At 39.7% G+C, this 16,024-nt stretch overlaps 1 protein-coding gene across 1 annotated transcript in view; it reads right to left on the reverse strand.

Annotated features, from left to right (window-relative positions):
- LOC102371934 (vitellogenin-2-like) overlaps nucleotides 1-15,623 on the reverse strand; it is a 31,320-nt gene extending 15,697 nt beyond the window's left edge. Inside the window, exons 1-16 of the mRNA XM_025215747.1 lie at nucleotides 15,500-15,623; nucleotides 12,343-12,400; nucleotides 10,595-10,615; nucleotides 10,329-10,480; nucleotides 8,131-8,382; nucleotides 7,202-7,363; nucleotides 6,968-7,116; nucleotides 5,687-5,837; nucleotides 5,411-5,568; nucleotides 5,164-5,329; nucleotides 4,191-4,316; nucleotides 3,666-3,884; nucleotides 1,438-1,655; nucleotides 1,190-1,287; nucleotides 551-675; nucleotides 327-428 (exon numbers count right to left, since the gene is read on the reverse strand). Coding sequence (XP_025071532.1) covers nucleotides 327-428; nucleotides 551-675; nucleotides 1,190-1,287; nucleotides 1,438-1,655; nucleotides 3,666-3,884; nucleotides 4,191-4,316; nucleotides 5,164-5,329; nucleotides 5,411-5,568; nucleotides 5,687-5,837; nucleotides 6,968-7,116; nucleotides 7,202-7,363; nucleotides 8,131-8,382; nucleotides 10,329-10,480; nucleotides 10,595-10,615; nucleotides 12,343-12,373 — 2,130 coding nt within the window. The 5' untranslated portion in view covers nucleotides 12,374-12,400; nucleotides 15,500-15,623. The remainder of the gene's footprint in view (nucleotides 1-326; nucleotides 429-550; nucleotides 676-1,189; nucleotides 1,288-1,437; nucleotides 1,656-3,665; nucleotides 3,885-4,190; nucleotides 4,317-5,163; nucleotides 5,330-5,410; nucleotides 5,569-5,686; nucleotides 5,838-6,967; nucleotides 7,117-7,201; nucleotides 7,364-8,130; nucleotides 8,383-10,328; nucleotides 10,481-10,594; nucleotides 10,616-12,342; nucleotides 12,401-15,499) is intronic.
- Between the last annotated feature and the right edge of the window lie 401 nt (nucleotides 15,624-16,024).

The raw sequence follows: 16,024 nt of genomic DNA on the forward strand, positions 1-16,024 counted from the left end.
CCCCCCCCCCCCCCATAGCCCCCGATAGCCACCCCTCTACTGCACTGTACAAGCCCCACACCACCTCCCTGGGCCACTGTCACCTGCCCTGTGCAGCTGAGCCCACCCTGCTCCTGCCCACAGCCTGCAGAGGCACAGAGCCTTAAGTGAGTATTATTAAAAAAATGAATAAGTATGTTTGGCCAGAAAATGTCTAGCACAACCGCATCCCAATTTTCTGTCTAGCCCATCTCAGCTCCCACACTGGGAAGAGGCTGGTGCCGCCTTCTGCACTTGGAAAATATAATAATTGACAACAGATAAATATAAAGAATGAGAACACATACTGTCTTCCCAAGTTCCTTTATCTTTTTGTACGTGGAATATTCAGCAAATGGAATGTTCTTTTTCCTTACAATATCCATGAGACCTTCCGCTCGGACGCCAACCTAACAAAAGAACAACATTGTTCACAAGCAAGTAGAGTGATACAGTGAAAACATACCGAGTGAAGAAACAGAACAAGCACCATAAACTTTAATTGTTCTTTTATTGGCTTAAATATATTTACCTCTAGCAAATCAGCAATTGCACCATCATAGTGTACCTCCAAATTGGAGATTATAGATGATGGAAACATTGTTTTTGGACTGTTCATAAGGTAGACATTTCCAACGGCACCAGCCCTATATTCACCTATAGTAAACAAAACCAAGACAGACATCATTTTATTGTTCTACTGGTCAAGCTGTAGAGGATACCGTCATTATGGTTTATAGAATGTAGGTAAAAACGACTGTTAAAGTATTTTTATATAAGCGAGTGTCCCATTCAATTCAATGAGATACTCAAAGGCACAAGTCTTCACAGAACTTGGGACAATTTCATACTAACAAATGCAGGGATGTCATAATTACCATGTGATCAAACGTGAATATTCAAAAGTGCACTTCACTGTAGCAAAAGACATATCAGAAAATTAGGGAGTTTGTTAAATTATTTATAAAGACCAATGTGTTCTTCAGAAACAAGAAATAAGCATAACTTTGCAGATTATCTTATAGAAACAATTAATAACTCTGGAAAGAAAGGACCCTCTGGGAAATAGTCTAAGCTGGAATTCAGAATGGTTTACATTATTTTTCCAAAAGACTGGAAAATGGTGTTCTGATGATGGAAACTCCCAATAAATTAAAGTTCTTTTACTCACCGAAGTAAGCACTAGCACACACAACCTTGCTGTAACGATAACTCAGTCTGTCAAGTTTAGGGCTCAGTAGCTTAAGGGCAATGTTACAAGCAGACGATCTGAAAAAAAAAGGAAAGGGAGAGAGAACAATATACAGCAATATGCTAACCTTCACCACTGCACCGGGGTTCATTTCATACAATTCTCACTTGAGAATGTCAAAGAAAACATTCCACACAGAAAAGAGATGGATTTACTTCTCTACTTACATATTGTACAGATATGGTGTCCTGCTTTTTGACAAAGCCTTCATGTGCGAATATAAAAAGCTGGCCACTTGCAAATTGGTCTCGCTCAGCATCATATTAGCCATGGTTGTTATCAGAGGAAGAGCAGGTCTAGCTTCAAAGATGGTAACACAGGCCATCATTCGTACTTCAGGAGAAAGTGAGCGGTCCATAAAGAGCCGGATGAGAATGTCTAGCCCCTGGAGAGAGAAAATAGGATTCCATGTGTGACTATCAATAGCTAAGGTACATATTCTCCCTTCAAGGTTTTTGGTTTATTTATATGAAAAATCATGCACTGATAATGAAAGGAAACTAGAGTGTTAAGCATAATTTCTTTGTACTGCAGGAGCTGATGCACAAAGATGAAACAAAAGTGTTGGGTCACAATTTACAGATCCTAGGAAAAAGCCATGTGTAATAAGACAAATATTCATCTTGGGAGTAACTCCCTTGGCTTGGTAAACTTGATCCACTCCATTCACTATCATTCAGATCACTTTAACAAATAACAGACCAGTGATAATATGTTATTTATCTATAATAAATCCATTGATTCTAATGAGAATCGCAAAAAAAAAGGCTGGAAGAGATCTGTCTAAACCAGGGGTGGCCAACTAGTGGCATGTGTGCCCAAGTGGCAGGCATAGCCATGCCCCATGGCAGATCCAGAAAGGAACAGAGAGAACTGTGGCAGATAGGTCAGGGACTAGAGCAGAGCAAGTGATGGGCAGGGAGGAGAGAGCAAAGCAACAGCTTAGGCAGGGGAAAGAGATAAGATTGGCACTCCTGCCAAAAAAGTTGGCCCCCACTGGTCTATACAATCTAAATCATCTCAACAGAGTATTTGTCTAACGTCCTCTTAAAAACAGATAATCTGTTCCAGTGTTTAGCCACCCTTATCATAAGAAAGCTCCTCTTCCTAATATGCAGCCTAAATTCCCCTTGTTGCAGTTTTAAGATCACTACTTCGTGTCCTGTCCCCCATGACAACAGAGCATAGTCTATTTCCATTCTCTTTATAACCACCCTTCAAATATTTGAAGACTGTTCTCAAATCCTCTCAGCTTCTCTTCGCCAGACTAAATAATCCATTTCTCCAACCTTTCCTTTAAGTCATTTTACCTAGACCGCTACACATTTTGTTGCTCTCACCAGTGCTGAAGAGTGGAAGAATCACTTTCCTCAACTTGCAGATCACTATCCTTTTAGTAAAATCCAGTACGCTACAGGCTTTTTGCAACAATAGCACACTGCTGACTCATATTCAGCTTGCAGTCCACTATAACCCCTAGGTCTTTTTCTTCAGTACTGCAGCCTAATGAGTCAGTCTCTGATATATGTTTGGCTGTTCCATCCCAAGTGCAATACTTCTAAATTTGCTCTTATTACATTTTATTCAATTAGATCATTTAATTCTATTTAGATTGCTCCAGTTTATCAAGGTTATTCTGAATCCTAATCCGACTCTACCAGGTCTCTGCAACTCTACCCATCTTGCAATCATCTGCAAATTTACTAAGTGTGTACTCAAACCCATCCTCCAAGTCATTAAGGAAGATATTAAACACTAGCCCCAGGACAGACTCCAGGGGAACCCCACTTGACACTTCCCAGATAAATGTCAAGCCACTGAAAACTACTCTTTGAGAATAACAGTCCTACCCATTATAAATCTTCCCCAGCTAGACATCAAGCCATTGAGAACCACTCTTTGAGAATGATGGTCCTATTCATTATATATCTGCCCTATAAGTACTTTGAACTAGACAGTGGGGGTCAACCTTTTTGGGAGGCACGCTACAAGTCCCACACCCTCGCTAAGTGCCACTCCAATCCACTTTTCCTGTCCAATCTGCTCCTCTGCCATCTTCCCCCTGCCCTGTACTCGCTGATCTGTTTGTTGCTCTGCTTCCTGCTCCAGGCCATATTTGCAGTTGTGCTGACTGCTCCCTGCCCAATCTCCTGTATGCCACACATAGAGGCTGCCTGTGCCACTTGTGGCATGCATGCCTCACGTTGGCCACCCTCTAGACCATATTAACCTTAGCTTACTAATGTAATGGGAGACAATGTCAAAAGTTGTTAAAGTAGAAGCATATCACATTCATTATTTTACTGGCATCCACTAAATCGTTCACTTGATCATAGAAGGAAGTAATTACTTGCTCTCAAGAAATTCATGCTCTCAATCTCCTTCATAAACTTACTTGTTTGAAGTCCTTCCGGACTATTTTCCTTAAGGCCATCACAGCATCAACCTGAACATAGACTGGGATATCAGAAGCACTAGATGAAAACACAGGCAGGAACTTGAGGATGCGCTTGATGCTGGCTGGTGCTCCTGCATTGCCAATGGCTTTCAAAGCCAAAGTCATATCTTCCTCACGGCCCCTGCTGAGTGCCTCAGCAGCGAGGTCATGGAGGGGCTGAAAACAAAGCACAATTCAGTACTTTCTTATTTTCATACAGAAAGTCCTATAAAAATTACTATAATGGAACTGAAACTGTAAACATTACTCAGTGATGACTCTCTCAGAACTTACTTTACATAAATGAGTTATGCCAAAGATAAAGGTAAAATTGGCTACTAAGGGAGTGTACAAAAGGAATATATACTATTTAAATTAATTTTATTATCATGGATCTTGTCAGCATTTACTAAGGAAAAATGATCAGATCCTACTGCATTGTTATCCTTATTTTTTTTAATATCTGAAATTAAAACTACTTACCTGAAGGACTTCATTAGGGCAAGATGAAGACATGGAACAATATCTGTTTACCAGGGAACTGTATGCCATGTAAGCAAACTTGCGAAGCATGGGATTTCTCTGAATTCGGGAAGTGGTCACTAGATCCTGGAGAAGGGAGAGGGACATTTCTTTAAATTAATGTTTAAAGTACATTCATATTGCCAGTCAGACCAGGACAATTATTGAGATTCTCCTAGGGAAGTGTTTTAAGAATGATCATCATTCCTTCTCAATCAAATAAATCAAGCCAGGAAACATTTAATACACAAACTTGAATCGGATCTCACTTAAATAGCACTATGATGATTCCTATCAGCTAAGAATCTGACCTAACAAATGAAAGAGTTACAAACAGAAGCCGATCTAGAGATTAATTTAGCTGGAGGAGCCTGCAGTTGTTCATTGTATTAGTGAGTCATTTTGACTTCACATGCTGTGTCATATTCAAAATAGGAATATTGACATAAGAAATCCTGCTAGATTTCTTTAAATAAATATTTGTACTAACAGTGCAGTAAAAATCTTGATGCTTCCAACTAGATAGTATTTTTACCTGCAATTCTATCATAATAGTCCTAGGTCTAGGAATGTTATGTAATTACTCTGTATTGGAAATTGTAATGCTTAAAAAGCTATTAAAATAATGTGACATGTCCATCACCATTACTGTTTAGAATTAACAGATAAAAGTGAACTTTGACTTGCTGGCAAAAGAAAAAAAAAAATGTGTGATCTGAGAAAATGAAACTCAGGTTTTTAAAGTCTGCAGAACAAATATGTCTTTTCCATTCCTCCTCTTACACAGGTAGTAGCTATGGGTATTAATAGAGTTATCCTGATACAAAATACCAGTGTGAGAAGAGAACCTAATCTGTAACATATTCTATGAACACTAGCTGTCCTCAGTCATCATCAGTTTTTGCTCAGAAAATCTCTCATAAATTGTACTTACTGCTGCTACGGGCATTATATGCTCATCAGCTTTTATTAAATGGAGGGTAACAGAAACAGTCAGAAGTGTCTCAATGTAGTTAAGGTCATCACTGCGAAGTCTTGCTTTAATGAACTTCACTGTATCCACAGTGCCTGCTGCAGAAATTGCACTCAGCAACCATCGCCTGCAAAATATCCTTAAAATGAGCTTTTAGTGCTCCTTGAACAAAAAATGGTGATTGGGCATGACAAAGTCAACCAATTACCTGTAGCGAGGTCTGTCTGAAAATTGCTTCCAAAGAGAGTCAAAGTTATCCACAGTTGCTACCTGAGACAGCTGGATGAGCTCTAAAAACCTGTATGCGACATCTGAGTGGAAGTCCTCCTGGTTGTACTGGACTATATGTTGCAAAGTTTCCACTATCTGTGACAAACCAGAAGACAGAGAGAATGTACTATGTTCATTTACTTAGAGCGCATAAAAATATTCTGATCTTTTCTTAGCTTTATTATTAGTAAAATAAAAGTTAAGACTTCTATACCCGTTGCTCAGGGTTTCTCATCTTAATTAGTTGAATTGGCATCTGTGGTAGTACTGGTGGGAAATCATAACGAAGGCTTCCACTATTTTGCAGCTGAACTTCAGGGGGGCTCACTTGTTCACTTCTCACTTCAATTAAGCTCAGTTCTTGTCTAAAATGAAATAAAGAGAAATTGGTGTGTACATCTAAGAAATAAACTGTGCAACTGCATCCATCTGCTTCGATTTGTACAGTGATACTGTTTTAACATCTTATCTTTTTTTCCTGGTGCAGCAAGGAAATTTTGTTAAAGTAAAGGCCTTATCAATGGGACATAATATCATGAAAGGATAATGGTTATCTACAATGAAATAAATACTGAACTGTTATTCCTGAAGGCAAGAAAAACTGAACCTATGATTGCCACTCTAGCTTGTTGGTAGCTAGGTTTCAGTTGAATTATGTGTGCACAGTTCTGGGCCCCAAATTTGATGAAGGTTGTAGAAACTAAAGGATTGAGGATTGAAAGGTAAACAGCAAAGATGATGAGGACTGGAATATAAGCCCGAGTAGGAAAGGTTGAGAGAACTGGGTGTTTGTTGTTGGGAGAAAAGGAAAATAAGGGAGAACACAATGGCAGTTTCCAGCACTGCCATAAAAGGGGAACAACAGTAGCCACAGAGAGCAAGACACAAAGCAGTAGGTTTAAACTGAGAAAAAGCAGATTTAAATTAAATTGCAGAAAAAAAATCCTTATTGTAAGAACAGTAGAAGAATGGAACAAGGTGCCCACAGAAGCTGTGGAATCTCCTTCTTTGGAGGCTTTCAAGGAAACCTTGGAGAAGTATCTGTAAGGAATGACTTAGGAGAAGCACACCCTGAATTTTACAAAGGACTGAACTAGTTGACCACTGTGATCCTAATATGTTGTGCAAAATTGTTTTATTTCTTTTACCAGATAATATATGTGGATGTATCACATTTACTTTGACTCCCCATGTCACTGCTATAAAGTAGTACCCAGTGGAATCACTTTTGAAATGTTACATTCTGAGGGGTTTAAGAAACAACTGTTTATTCTCCTTCCTTCTCATTTAAAATACAATGCAAAGTTCAATTTTAATATAACAAAATAGTTATTAGCCCAACATTCCCAAAACTTTTTAGGGAACTTCTTCCCCCCATATTATGAACATCTGCAACTTTACCCAGCTGCCATTGAAGTTAACTTCCATTTATTTAAGCTGCAGGAAGGATTGAACTGAGTGGCCTTAAATTTTCTTTTTAGCTGCTCAGGCCTACCTTACTTCCGTAACAGCAACACCAGCAGGTTCATTGAATGGGGAGATCTGATACACCTGCTGGGACATAGCTTCTGTGATCAGGGCACCACGTTCTGCATATTTCAATTTGTAGGTGAATGCAGCAGTTCCTTTTACGATCTTTTCTTTCTATAAATTTAAAGAGACTCATCTAGTGAATGGGAATAAAATATTTTACCTATTTCCATAGAAAACCTATACATAGTATGCATACCATTGGAAAAGAAGGAAAAGGACGGATGTAAGACATCCCAATGTTCTTCATCACTTTATCCTGGCAATTGCTTAGGTCTTTGGTTTTAGTAATAGAGACTCTGTTATTCTTCCTGTCTTCCTGGATGACATACCTTGTGTGGCAGATGCCTTCAATTCCAGCCTACAGAGATGATAGAGAATAATTAGGCTTCTTACTCATAACAAGTCTCCTTTGAATGAGAATAAGAGATTTCCACTAAAATAAAAATCTAAATGAAAAGTAAAATTACTAAGAATATAAAAAAAGCCATTTCTTGAGGGGCTGTTAAATTTTGCTTGCGTTATTCACCTGACTGATCCCACTAAAATAACTAGGAAAACTCAAATGAGTAAGAGCTGCAGGTTAGAAAGTAATAAGCTAATCAACACTGTCAGTCCAATGAACACTAATAGATTAAATCAAATAAAGCTAATTGAGGATCATGAGCAATAAACACATCTCTAGATCTGATAATTATATAAGACGCAATAAATGATAAAGATAATTTATTGGGATATCTAGTAAAAACACTAATTTTCATACCTGGCTTATTTGTTTCATGCAAATAAATGTGACTGACTGTCTGTGCTTGTTGACTGATATATGAAACAAGATTCCAAATCGGGGGGGGGGGGGGGGCAGGCAGAAGTGCCACAAATCAGTCCTGTACTATTTGTGCTATTCCAATCTCCTTCCCCGACCCATCTTCTGCTTTGCTTTTTGCACCGTGCTGTATCTGATACCATGCACCTGACCGCTCCCCAGTCTGCCATGCACCACAAATAGAGGCTGCCTGGACCACTTGTGGCACTCGTGCCTCATGTTGGTCACCCTTGTTATAACTGAATAAAAAACATTTCAAACAAAATTGTGTTAGCTTCTTGAAACAAACTGGCAAAGAAACAAACCTCTTGTAAGTCATACACATTTTGTGACTTCTTGATGGTAATATACATCATGTTCAGAATCCCTCTCACTATGTTAATACACAAGACAGGGCAATCTTCTGGGGCATAAACATTGCCAATCCGTCCACTATAGTATTCAAATTTAAAGGGCCGGCTCAAACATAAAGCGATCATCTGGGTGAGTTTGGAAGATCGAGTGAATGGATCTCTCGGCCAGATTCCATTGTATTCCTCCAGCTGTGGCGATCGGACCTGTAAACAAAATTTATAAACACACATTTGTCCCAATTCTGGGAATAAAAATAGTTGTTAAAGGATGTGTGGTACATATAATGTAACCAGGAAAACAAGTAACATAGGTACATACAGTCTATTCTGAACATAGGCTTAGATGGAGATATACTTACAGAACCTAATTTCCTTCTTTTTCTCTTGCACTGATGTAAGACCAGTACAAATCCCTTGAATCAAGCTCACAGAGTATATTCTATCATAAGAGGACAGCTAAGAACATTTGTATTACCTCTTAAAAATATTTCTTAACTTATTTACATCATATTTAAACCTGAATTTGAAATAAAAGCTAGGGTAGATTTTTATTTTTACATCGTGTATAATTGCACTATACAAAGGAAAATAATTTTAGGACAATATTTCATCAACACTTTCCTAAGTACAGTAATGCTCCTGCTGAGTTCCCAACAGGAACATGACCTTTGCCTGAGCATTGAATAAATAGAGCTGAGAATTTAAAAAAAACCCAGAAAATAATTGAACATTTTCCTTCCAATACTTCCTACCCAGCATTTTCAGGGGTTATGAAAATTATACTCCCTGTGTCTAAAAGCTAAGGATAAAGTTATAGAATACAGCATTAATTTCAGTTTGTAAATAAATAAGTGATAATATGAAAATAAATAGTTAAGTATATTGAAACTATGAATTAAATGGATTAGACTCCCTCTCTGCTAGAACTGTATCATTTTGCAGTATGCCAACCAAAATGAAAAACCAAAAAAAAAATACTGCTTCAGGTCAATTGAAACAATTAATAATTATCACCTAATTAGTAAAATAATAAAGCCAACATAAATAATATTAATCAATAAAATAACTGAGAATTAATTAAGATTAACTGGAGCTAAATTTTGAATCGGAATGTTGGTTCTGAGGAAAACGTTGAAATTTTTCAACTTTTCCAACATTAAAAAAATGGCCAAAACAGTCTTGTTAAACTTCACCAAATTTTATGAATTATTCAAGTTTACCTTGGGCATGTCTACATCAGACACTACTGCACAGTGGTTACTGTGCATTTATTTAGTACTTGTATAAGCAAATACTGTGCATTGTATAAGCAAGTACTAAATAAATGCACAGTAACTGGAATTACTGCGCAGTAGTGCCGGCAAATGTATTTTAAGTGACGCAATAGCCTAATACCACTGCACAGTAGCATCTTGGCAGTTTTCGCCACATGATGCTACTGTGCAGTAGTATCAGGCTACTGCACAGTCAGCACTTCTGTAAACCCTCCCTTAAAATGCATTAATGAATTAATTTATTAAGGGTTAAATTCTGTTGATGGGAATTTTATTATTGACTTCAGTGGGGCAAGGTTTCACTTCTCTCTCTACAGATACGCTATTGATTTGCACAAATATTGAATCAATTTAGATATTGCTTTTTGGTATTTTCATTTTTTTCAAACCTGCAAAGTAAGCTCTACATGGACAGCTCCTATGTTAGCCATTTAACTGTAAGTTAACTATGATACTGATCTTCATTTTGATTATTATATTTAGATTTAGGTCTTGCTTCTAGTGGCATCTGTAGGCATTTGGATCTTGGATAACTGCAGGATCAAAATCCCAAAGAGTAGGATCATGCCCCTTGTGTTGTAAGCCAATATGCTAAAAATGACTAATTTTTGTTGTCCTTTTTTGGGGGTGGCAGGCATCTACTCTCTCAATATCGCAGACTAGTGAGGAGTTTCAAGCTCAGCATCCAAAACATCAAGGTACCCTGAAAAAGACAAGTCACTCTGGAAAACTTTCCCTGTAACTCAAGTAATCCTCTAAATCTACAAAGCTCTTTAAAAAGTCTGCACTGATATTTTCCTGCAGCTGCCTAAAACAAAGTACAGCTACTTAAGCCTAATTTGCTAGCCAATGCTGTTCTTGAAAATAGGTGCATACCTTGAGGAGGTAAGTATTATCTGATAATGAACTAATCTCTAGTTTGCTGGTTATTCGTAGCCCAGCCTTTGCCAAACCTCTTTCTTGCAGTCCATGCATAATAAGGCCTTCATAGTTGTACACACAGGTTTTGCTTTTACTAAAGTTGGGGTCTGTGGGAAGCAAGACAAACATAAGTTTTCACTGACAGTTCTGAAGACGTTCTATTTAATAATCACTGCCAAAAAGGCACAAGATGAAATTTATTAAACAAAATATAGACTTACCAATGTCATATTTCTGGCACCCTGTAAAAAGAAATCAAATGGACACATGACTAATAGAAATGTACTTTAAATTCAATTGTTGATTCACTTATAAAAAGTCAGGAAAGGTTAACGGAAAAGGGAAAAGTAAACTTACCCACTAGGGTGAGTACTAGTGCTAATGTGATTCCCCTCATAGTGAAGGTGAATGAAATTCTCCTGGGCCTTCTAGACTTTTATAGAAGTGCGATCAGGAACACGTGATTACTGTTGGGCTGTATTTCGCTGAATTTTCAAATTTTTATCAGTTAATGCAAACACCTCTCTTTTTGCAACCGTACTGATTTTTTGTATTGAGTAAAGGTAATTGCAGGCAGATTGCTTGCAAGGATCATGGTAACTTTCTTAAATAGCACATTTTAACATGCCATTAACTTTCCCTGAGGCCAATTAAACAAATTAAAAGAAATACAATCCATTACTTCATGTTGCCAGATGTATTCGTAGTTGCTTCCTGGCATTTGGTTCTACCACAGATTAGGATGACTTCGCCCTGGTTATTCTGACCTGGCATTAGACACAAAATGTTGCCTAACTGATAGCAACTCAGTTAACAAAAATGTAATAACTGCTGCCTCAGTACTTTTTTTTTGGAAAATGTTATTGTCAATTTACCAGAATTTCCTAAAAACCACTGTCAATCTGAGCATAAAATAGGAACTTTTGCACCAAAAAACCCCCAGTATTTGAAATGAAACTAATTACTTGAAAGTGACATTATAGCACCTCTAATGAAATGCTATTATTTATATATACACTCACACACACTTATACTAGGAAGCCCTTGGGACTTCATTTTCACAATTTGTGAGGAGCAAATGCACCTGATTGCAATGGGAACCATAAAACCTCAGCATTTGGGCCAGAAATAGAAAAAAAAATCAGGCCAATAGTGTCAGTAATACTAATCCTAGGCGTATAAAAATCCTGAGTCAGGTTCCCTGAAATCTTAAGTGTTGCTTAAAAATCATGCTATTAAAAAATAGTAAGTTCTTCTGACAAGTTTGAGATTTTAGGATTCATGGCCTTTCTTATCATCTATGAGAGCTAAAAATTTTCATTTTAAAGGAAAGATAAGATTCCCAGGTAATAACCCAATTGCAGTACCTGGAGGACGTGTAAAAAGAACATCAAATATTATCACACTCTCAATAAAAATCACAAAAAGAGGCAACTCTGTTACAGACAAATAATTGCAACTGCCCACAAGCTGTACACACATTTATTCCCACAAAAAAGCTTGCTTTTTTTAATTCAGAGAAACAGTGTTTTATTCTTGGCAAAGTTGCAGTGTGTGTAATGCGTCCTTTTAGCTCTGGTCACTATGACCAGGAAATTCTAATGAAGCATACAAAGGTTTCACAAGCATTCTGTAAATATTACATTTCCAAGTAAACATACTATTTAAATGGGAACACCATAATTAAGGACTATAAACATTTTTAGCAGAAGAGGAGATATGCAACTGCAGATCAGCTATAATATTCTAGCTCCCTAATAAACAAGCCAAATTGAGACTATAACAATTCTTAGACCTTCAGATTGCCCCATTTATCCTTAACATTAGGGATCAGTATTTATGTCTCAAGAATACATTGTTATAAAGGAACATAATCTAGATGGATTATTGAGATGAAGGCAATGGGTAGACCTGAAAGAGAAAAATGGGATAAAGAAATGGACACTGGAAATAAAGAAAAATAACTTACTGAGTCTTGCAGGGCATAGAAAGGGTGTCATTTGTATCCCTTGTCCCTCATTTTTTTCCTAATTGAAAATCATCATGATAAAAAAAAGGAGGTGAGTAGATTTAGTGCTGGGCTGGTAAATTTTTCACTACCATATTGGAAGGCTGTAAACATAACACTGAAACTCATGATAACTGATTTTTTTTTGTAATTACTCTAACAAAGCTTGAATATAGGCACAAGGCAAACTTAATTGTAAATCAAAATTTGGATTGAATTAAAATATGTAAATATTTTCCCCTTACTCAACTGTGATTATTTTAAGTGGACAGCAGTGGCTAAAAGAGCAAATGCAATCCTTGACTGCATAAACATATTGCATAGAGGTAGAAAAGTGTTAAGATTACTGCATACAACATTATAGACATCATTATTGGAATACTATGTCTAGTTTTGATGTTCTTGTTTAAAAAATATTATTAATAAACAGAAAAGGGTTCAGAGAAGAGCTACAAGAACAGCCGAAGGCAAAGCTGTAACAATCTCTTTCAGGCCCTGGGGCATGGTGGGGGTGGGAATTATGTTGACCAATGGAGAGCTGGGAGGGGGAGTCTTACCTGCCTTGGGAGGCAGCTGCTACTGCTGCAGCTACTCCTGTACCAGCATAGGCTCAGGCTGCTGCAGCTGAGAAATAGGCAGTGGCACAGGCTCCCAGAGAGGGAGTTGGGGGGTGGGGGGGGACTTCCTTATGCCCTGTCCCAGGGTAGGCAATGTTTTTTGGCCAGAGTGGCAAAAACCCCACAATATCTACCTTGGAAGGTGCTGGAGTGCCGGCATGCCAGAAAAACAAAATGAGGGCGGGCAGGGGTTGGAGAGGGGGGTATACATGGCAGAACGCACTGCAGATTAGTATATTTAATAATCATAAATGTTGCCTTTGTTGTTGTGTATACCTTTTTTGTTGAGCATGTTGCAATGAGAGAGAAAAAGAGAGACAAATAAGAGAAGAGGAGAGAGAAAGGAGAGCAGAGAGAGAACCAGACACACATGCACAAGCACAGAGAACCAGAGCACACCCATAACAGACACATACACACACATCCAGAACCAGACACGTGTGCACACACAGGACCAGACAGAGGCAGACAAACACACAGAACCAGATGTGTAGGCACAGAGCTGGGCTCCTGGGCCACCGGACAAAGTCCGCTCCAAGTCGCATGTACACCCGTAGTATGGCGCTAATGCCAGAGCCTGGAGCAGATGTTTGTAGCCAACCCGACTGCAGCCGACCTAGGTTCTGGGTAGCTGCTGCCAACCACGGCAGGGCTTGCAGCTGCCCAGCCACCTGCTGGGAGCAGCCCAGGCTTTGCGGCTGGCAGCAGCTGCCTAGAGCCCAGGCTGGCAGTGGCATGCCAAGCAAAATGGCCTCGTGTGCTGTGGGTTGCTGACCCCTGCCCTATTCTCACCCCATACTCTTGGATGCAGGTCTGTGCCTACCATGGCAAATCCTTCCTGGGGGAGTGACACCATTCCACCCTGTCCCCCAGCTACACTGTGGGGTGTGGGATTTATGTCTGCTTAGCTCCTGTGGGGCTGGTTTCTGCCCTGCACCTGCCCTGGCAAAGACTTCTAAGGAAAGGGACTGTATTGCTACCCCCTCTAACATAGATGACATGTAAGTGTTGACAATGAGGTGGAGGGGCACAAGTTTTGCTGTCACCACTGACATCTGCTGCTGCTGGTGCTGGCTCTGGCCAGACTGCAGTCCCATGCTCTGGGCCCCACTGTCAGCACAGAAATCTGAGGGAGCACATGCCCCCCCATGCATCCTCTGTGCCCTCTAAGTTGGTATCTGGACCTGGTGCCCCACTTGCCCTAACCCCCTAGTTACATTACTGTGAAAGGGCTGGAAAACCTGCTTTACAGCTAGAGACTAAGCGAACTGTGTATTTGGCTTATCAAAGCTAAGTTAAAAGTCGTTCACTCAGTTATATGAATACCTACACAGGAAGAAGATTCCTGATGGAGGGCTCTTTAAGGAAGTAGATAAAGGCATGAGAAGAATCAACAGGTAAAGGCTGAAGCAAGATGCATGCGGGCAAGAAGGGGCAGAATTTTAAGAAGGACAGTTAAACACCAAACAATGGAGTATCTCCATCTTGACAAGTCTGTGTCAAGATTGTAAGTCTTCTGAAAGATATAAAAAGATACATTCCAGCTCAAACAGAAACGTTTGGCTCAATAGAGAATTTCACCAACTGATGACTATCACCTGAGTTGTACAGCTTTTCAGACTAGATGACCTGAGTGGTCTTTTATAGATTGATAGTTCCTAAGGACAAGTTTGTAAAAGGGGTGGGGAGGAAATAGCTACCACAGATGTTGTCAGTTTCCTATCAAAACAGCACAATAAAAATCCATGTTTTAGCTAGAAATTTCAAACAGTCAAACCCAAGCAGCAGTGACAGATTGGAATTCAAATAAGCACACAGACTAACAGCTTTAAAAAGACCTGCGGCCTTGTTGAGCACTCTGATTATTCTATAAATTACTTTTTTATTTTTCTTTCAATAAAAACCTTTTAAATTGATATCATCAGTGAGTTTTATTAGATTAGTTATTCAGGATCAGTTCAAATGTACATGGAATTTTTTTGATAATAGCTTGGAGAAGGTCCAAATGCCTTCTAGCATAAGAATAATTCACAGCTATTTTTGTCCATCGTTAACTAAGGCAGATGGAGAGTCTGCAGAAGCTGTTACACATTCTTCCCAACTGGAACGATTATATTGCTTTATAGAAGCATACACATAAGGGCCACCGTTCCTTTTAGAAAGGCCTAACTTTAAAATGTGGGGGGGAGGTGGGGAGGAGGAGAGACAATAAGTTCATTAAAAAAAGTAAGGCTGACAAATCATTAAAAAAGTGAGATTAAAAAAACAGTTGCAATTAATCGTAATTTTAATTGCACAGTTAAACAATGGTCAGCACCTCCCTCCCCTGCCACCCAACAGCCTAGAGCCTGTGCGCCCCCCAGCTCCTCCCTGGCAGCACCAACAGTCCTGACTTACTCAGGACATACTCCGGTCCTGACTTACTCCGGCCAGAGCAGACCAGCTGGAACCAGTGTGAACAGCCCCAACCCCAGCCTGCCTCACACCTGCTCTCGACTCACCTGCCCATGCTGAGCAGCAGCAGTGACCAGGCAGAAACTGCTGCTCAGTGCAGAGGAAAAGTGGCCTCTCCCCCTCACCACTGCCCAGCTCTTCTTACTGTAGCCACCCAAAGCCCATGCCTGGGCTGCCCTGCAGCTCCTCTGCACTGCCACTGCTGCTCTGCTAGGCGGCCTGGAGGTGGTGGTGACGGCAGCAGAGAGGAGCTGCAGGGCAGCCTGGATGCAGGCTTTGGGCAGCTGCAGCAAGAAGGGCCCAGGAACAGTGAGGGGTGTGCGGGCCGGGAGCGACCCGAGCCCTTTTCCGTGCTGCACGCGGGCTGTGGCCAGCAGCCCGGGCACGCTGGATCGGAGAGGGAGGGCGACGAGCTGAAATTAGGCACAAATGCTTAGCGGTAGTTTTAAAGATTGTTTACTTACACCAAAGATGGTCGTGGCGTAGGCTGGAAAACTTGCTTGAGTTGCGGTTACAGACAGGAAAGAAGAGGCGGACAAGAGTTCTAAACACTCGTGAACTCTAGCCCAATC

The sequence above is a fragment of the Alligator sinensis genome, unplaced genomic scaffold, assembly GCF_000455745.1.
Source record: "Alligator sinensis unplaced genomic scaffold, ASM45574v1 scaffold32_2, whole genome shotgun sequence".
NCBI classification, from domain to species: Eukaryota; Metazoa; Chordata; order Crocodylia; family Alligatoridae; genus Alligator; species Alligator sinensis.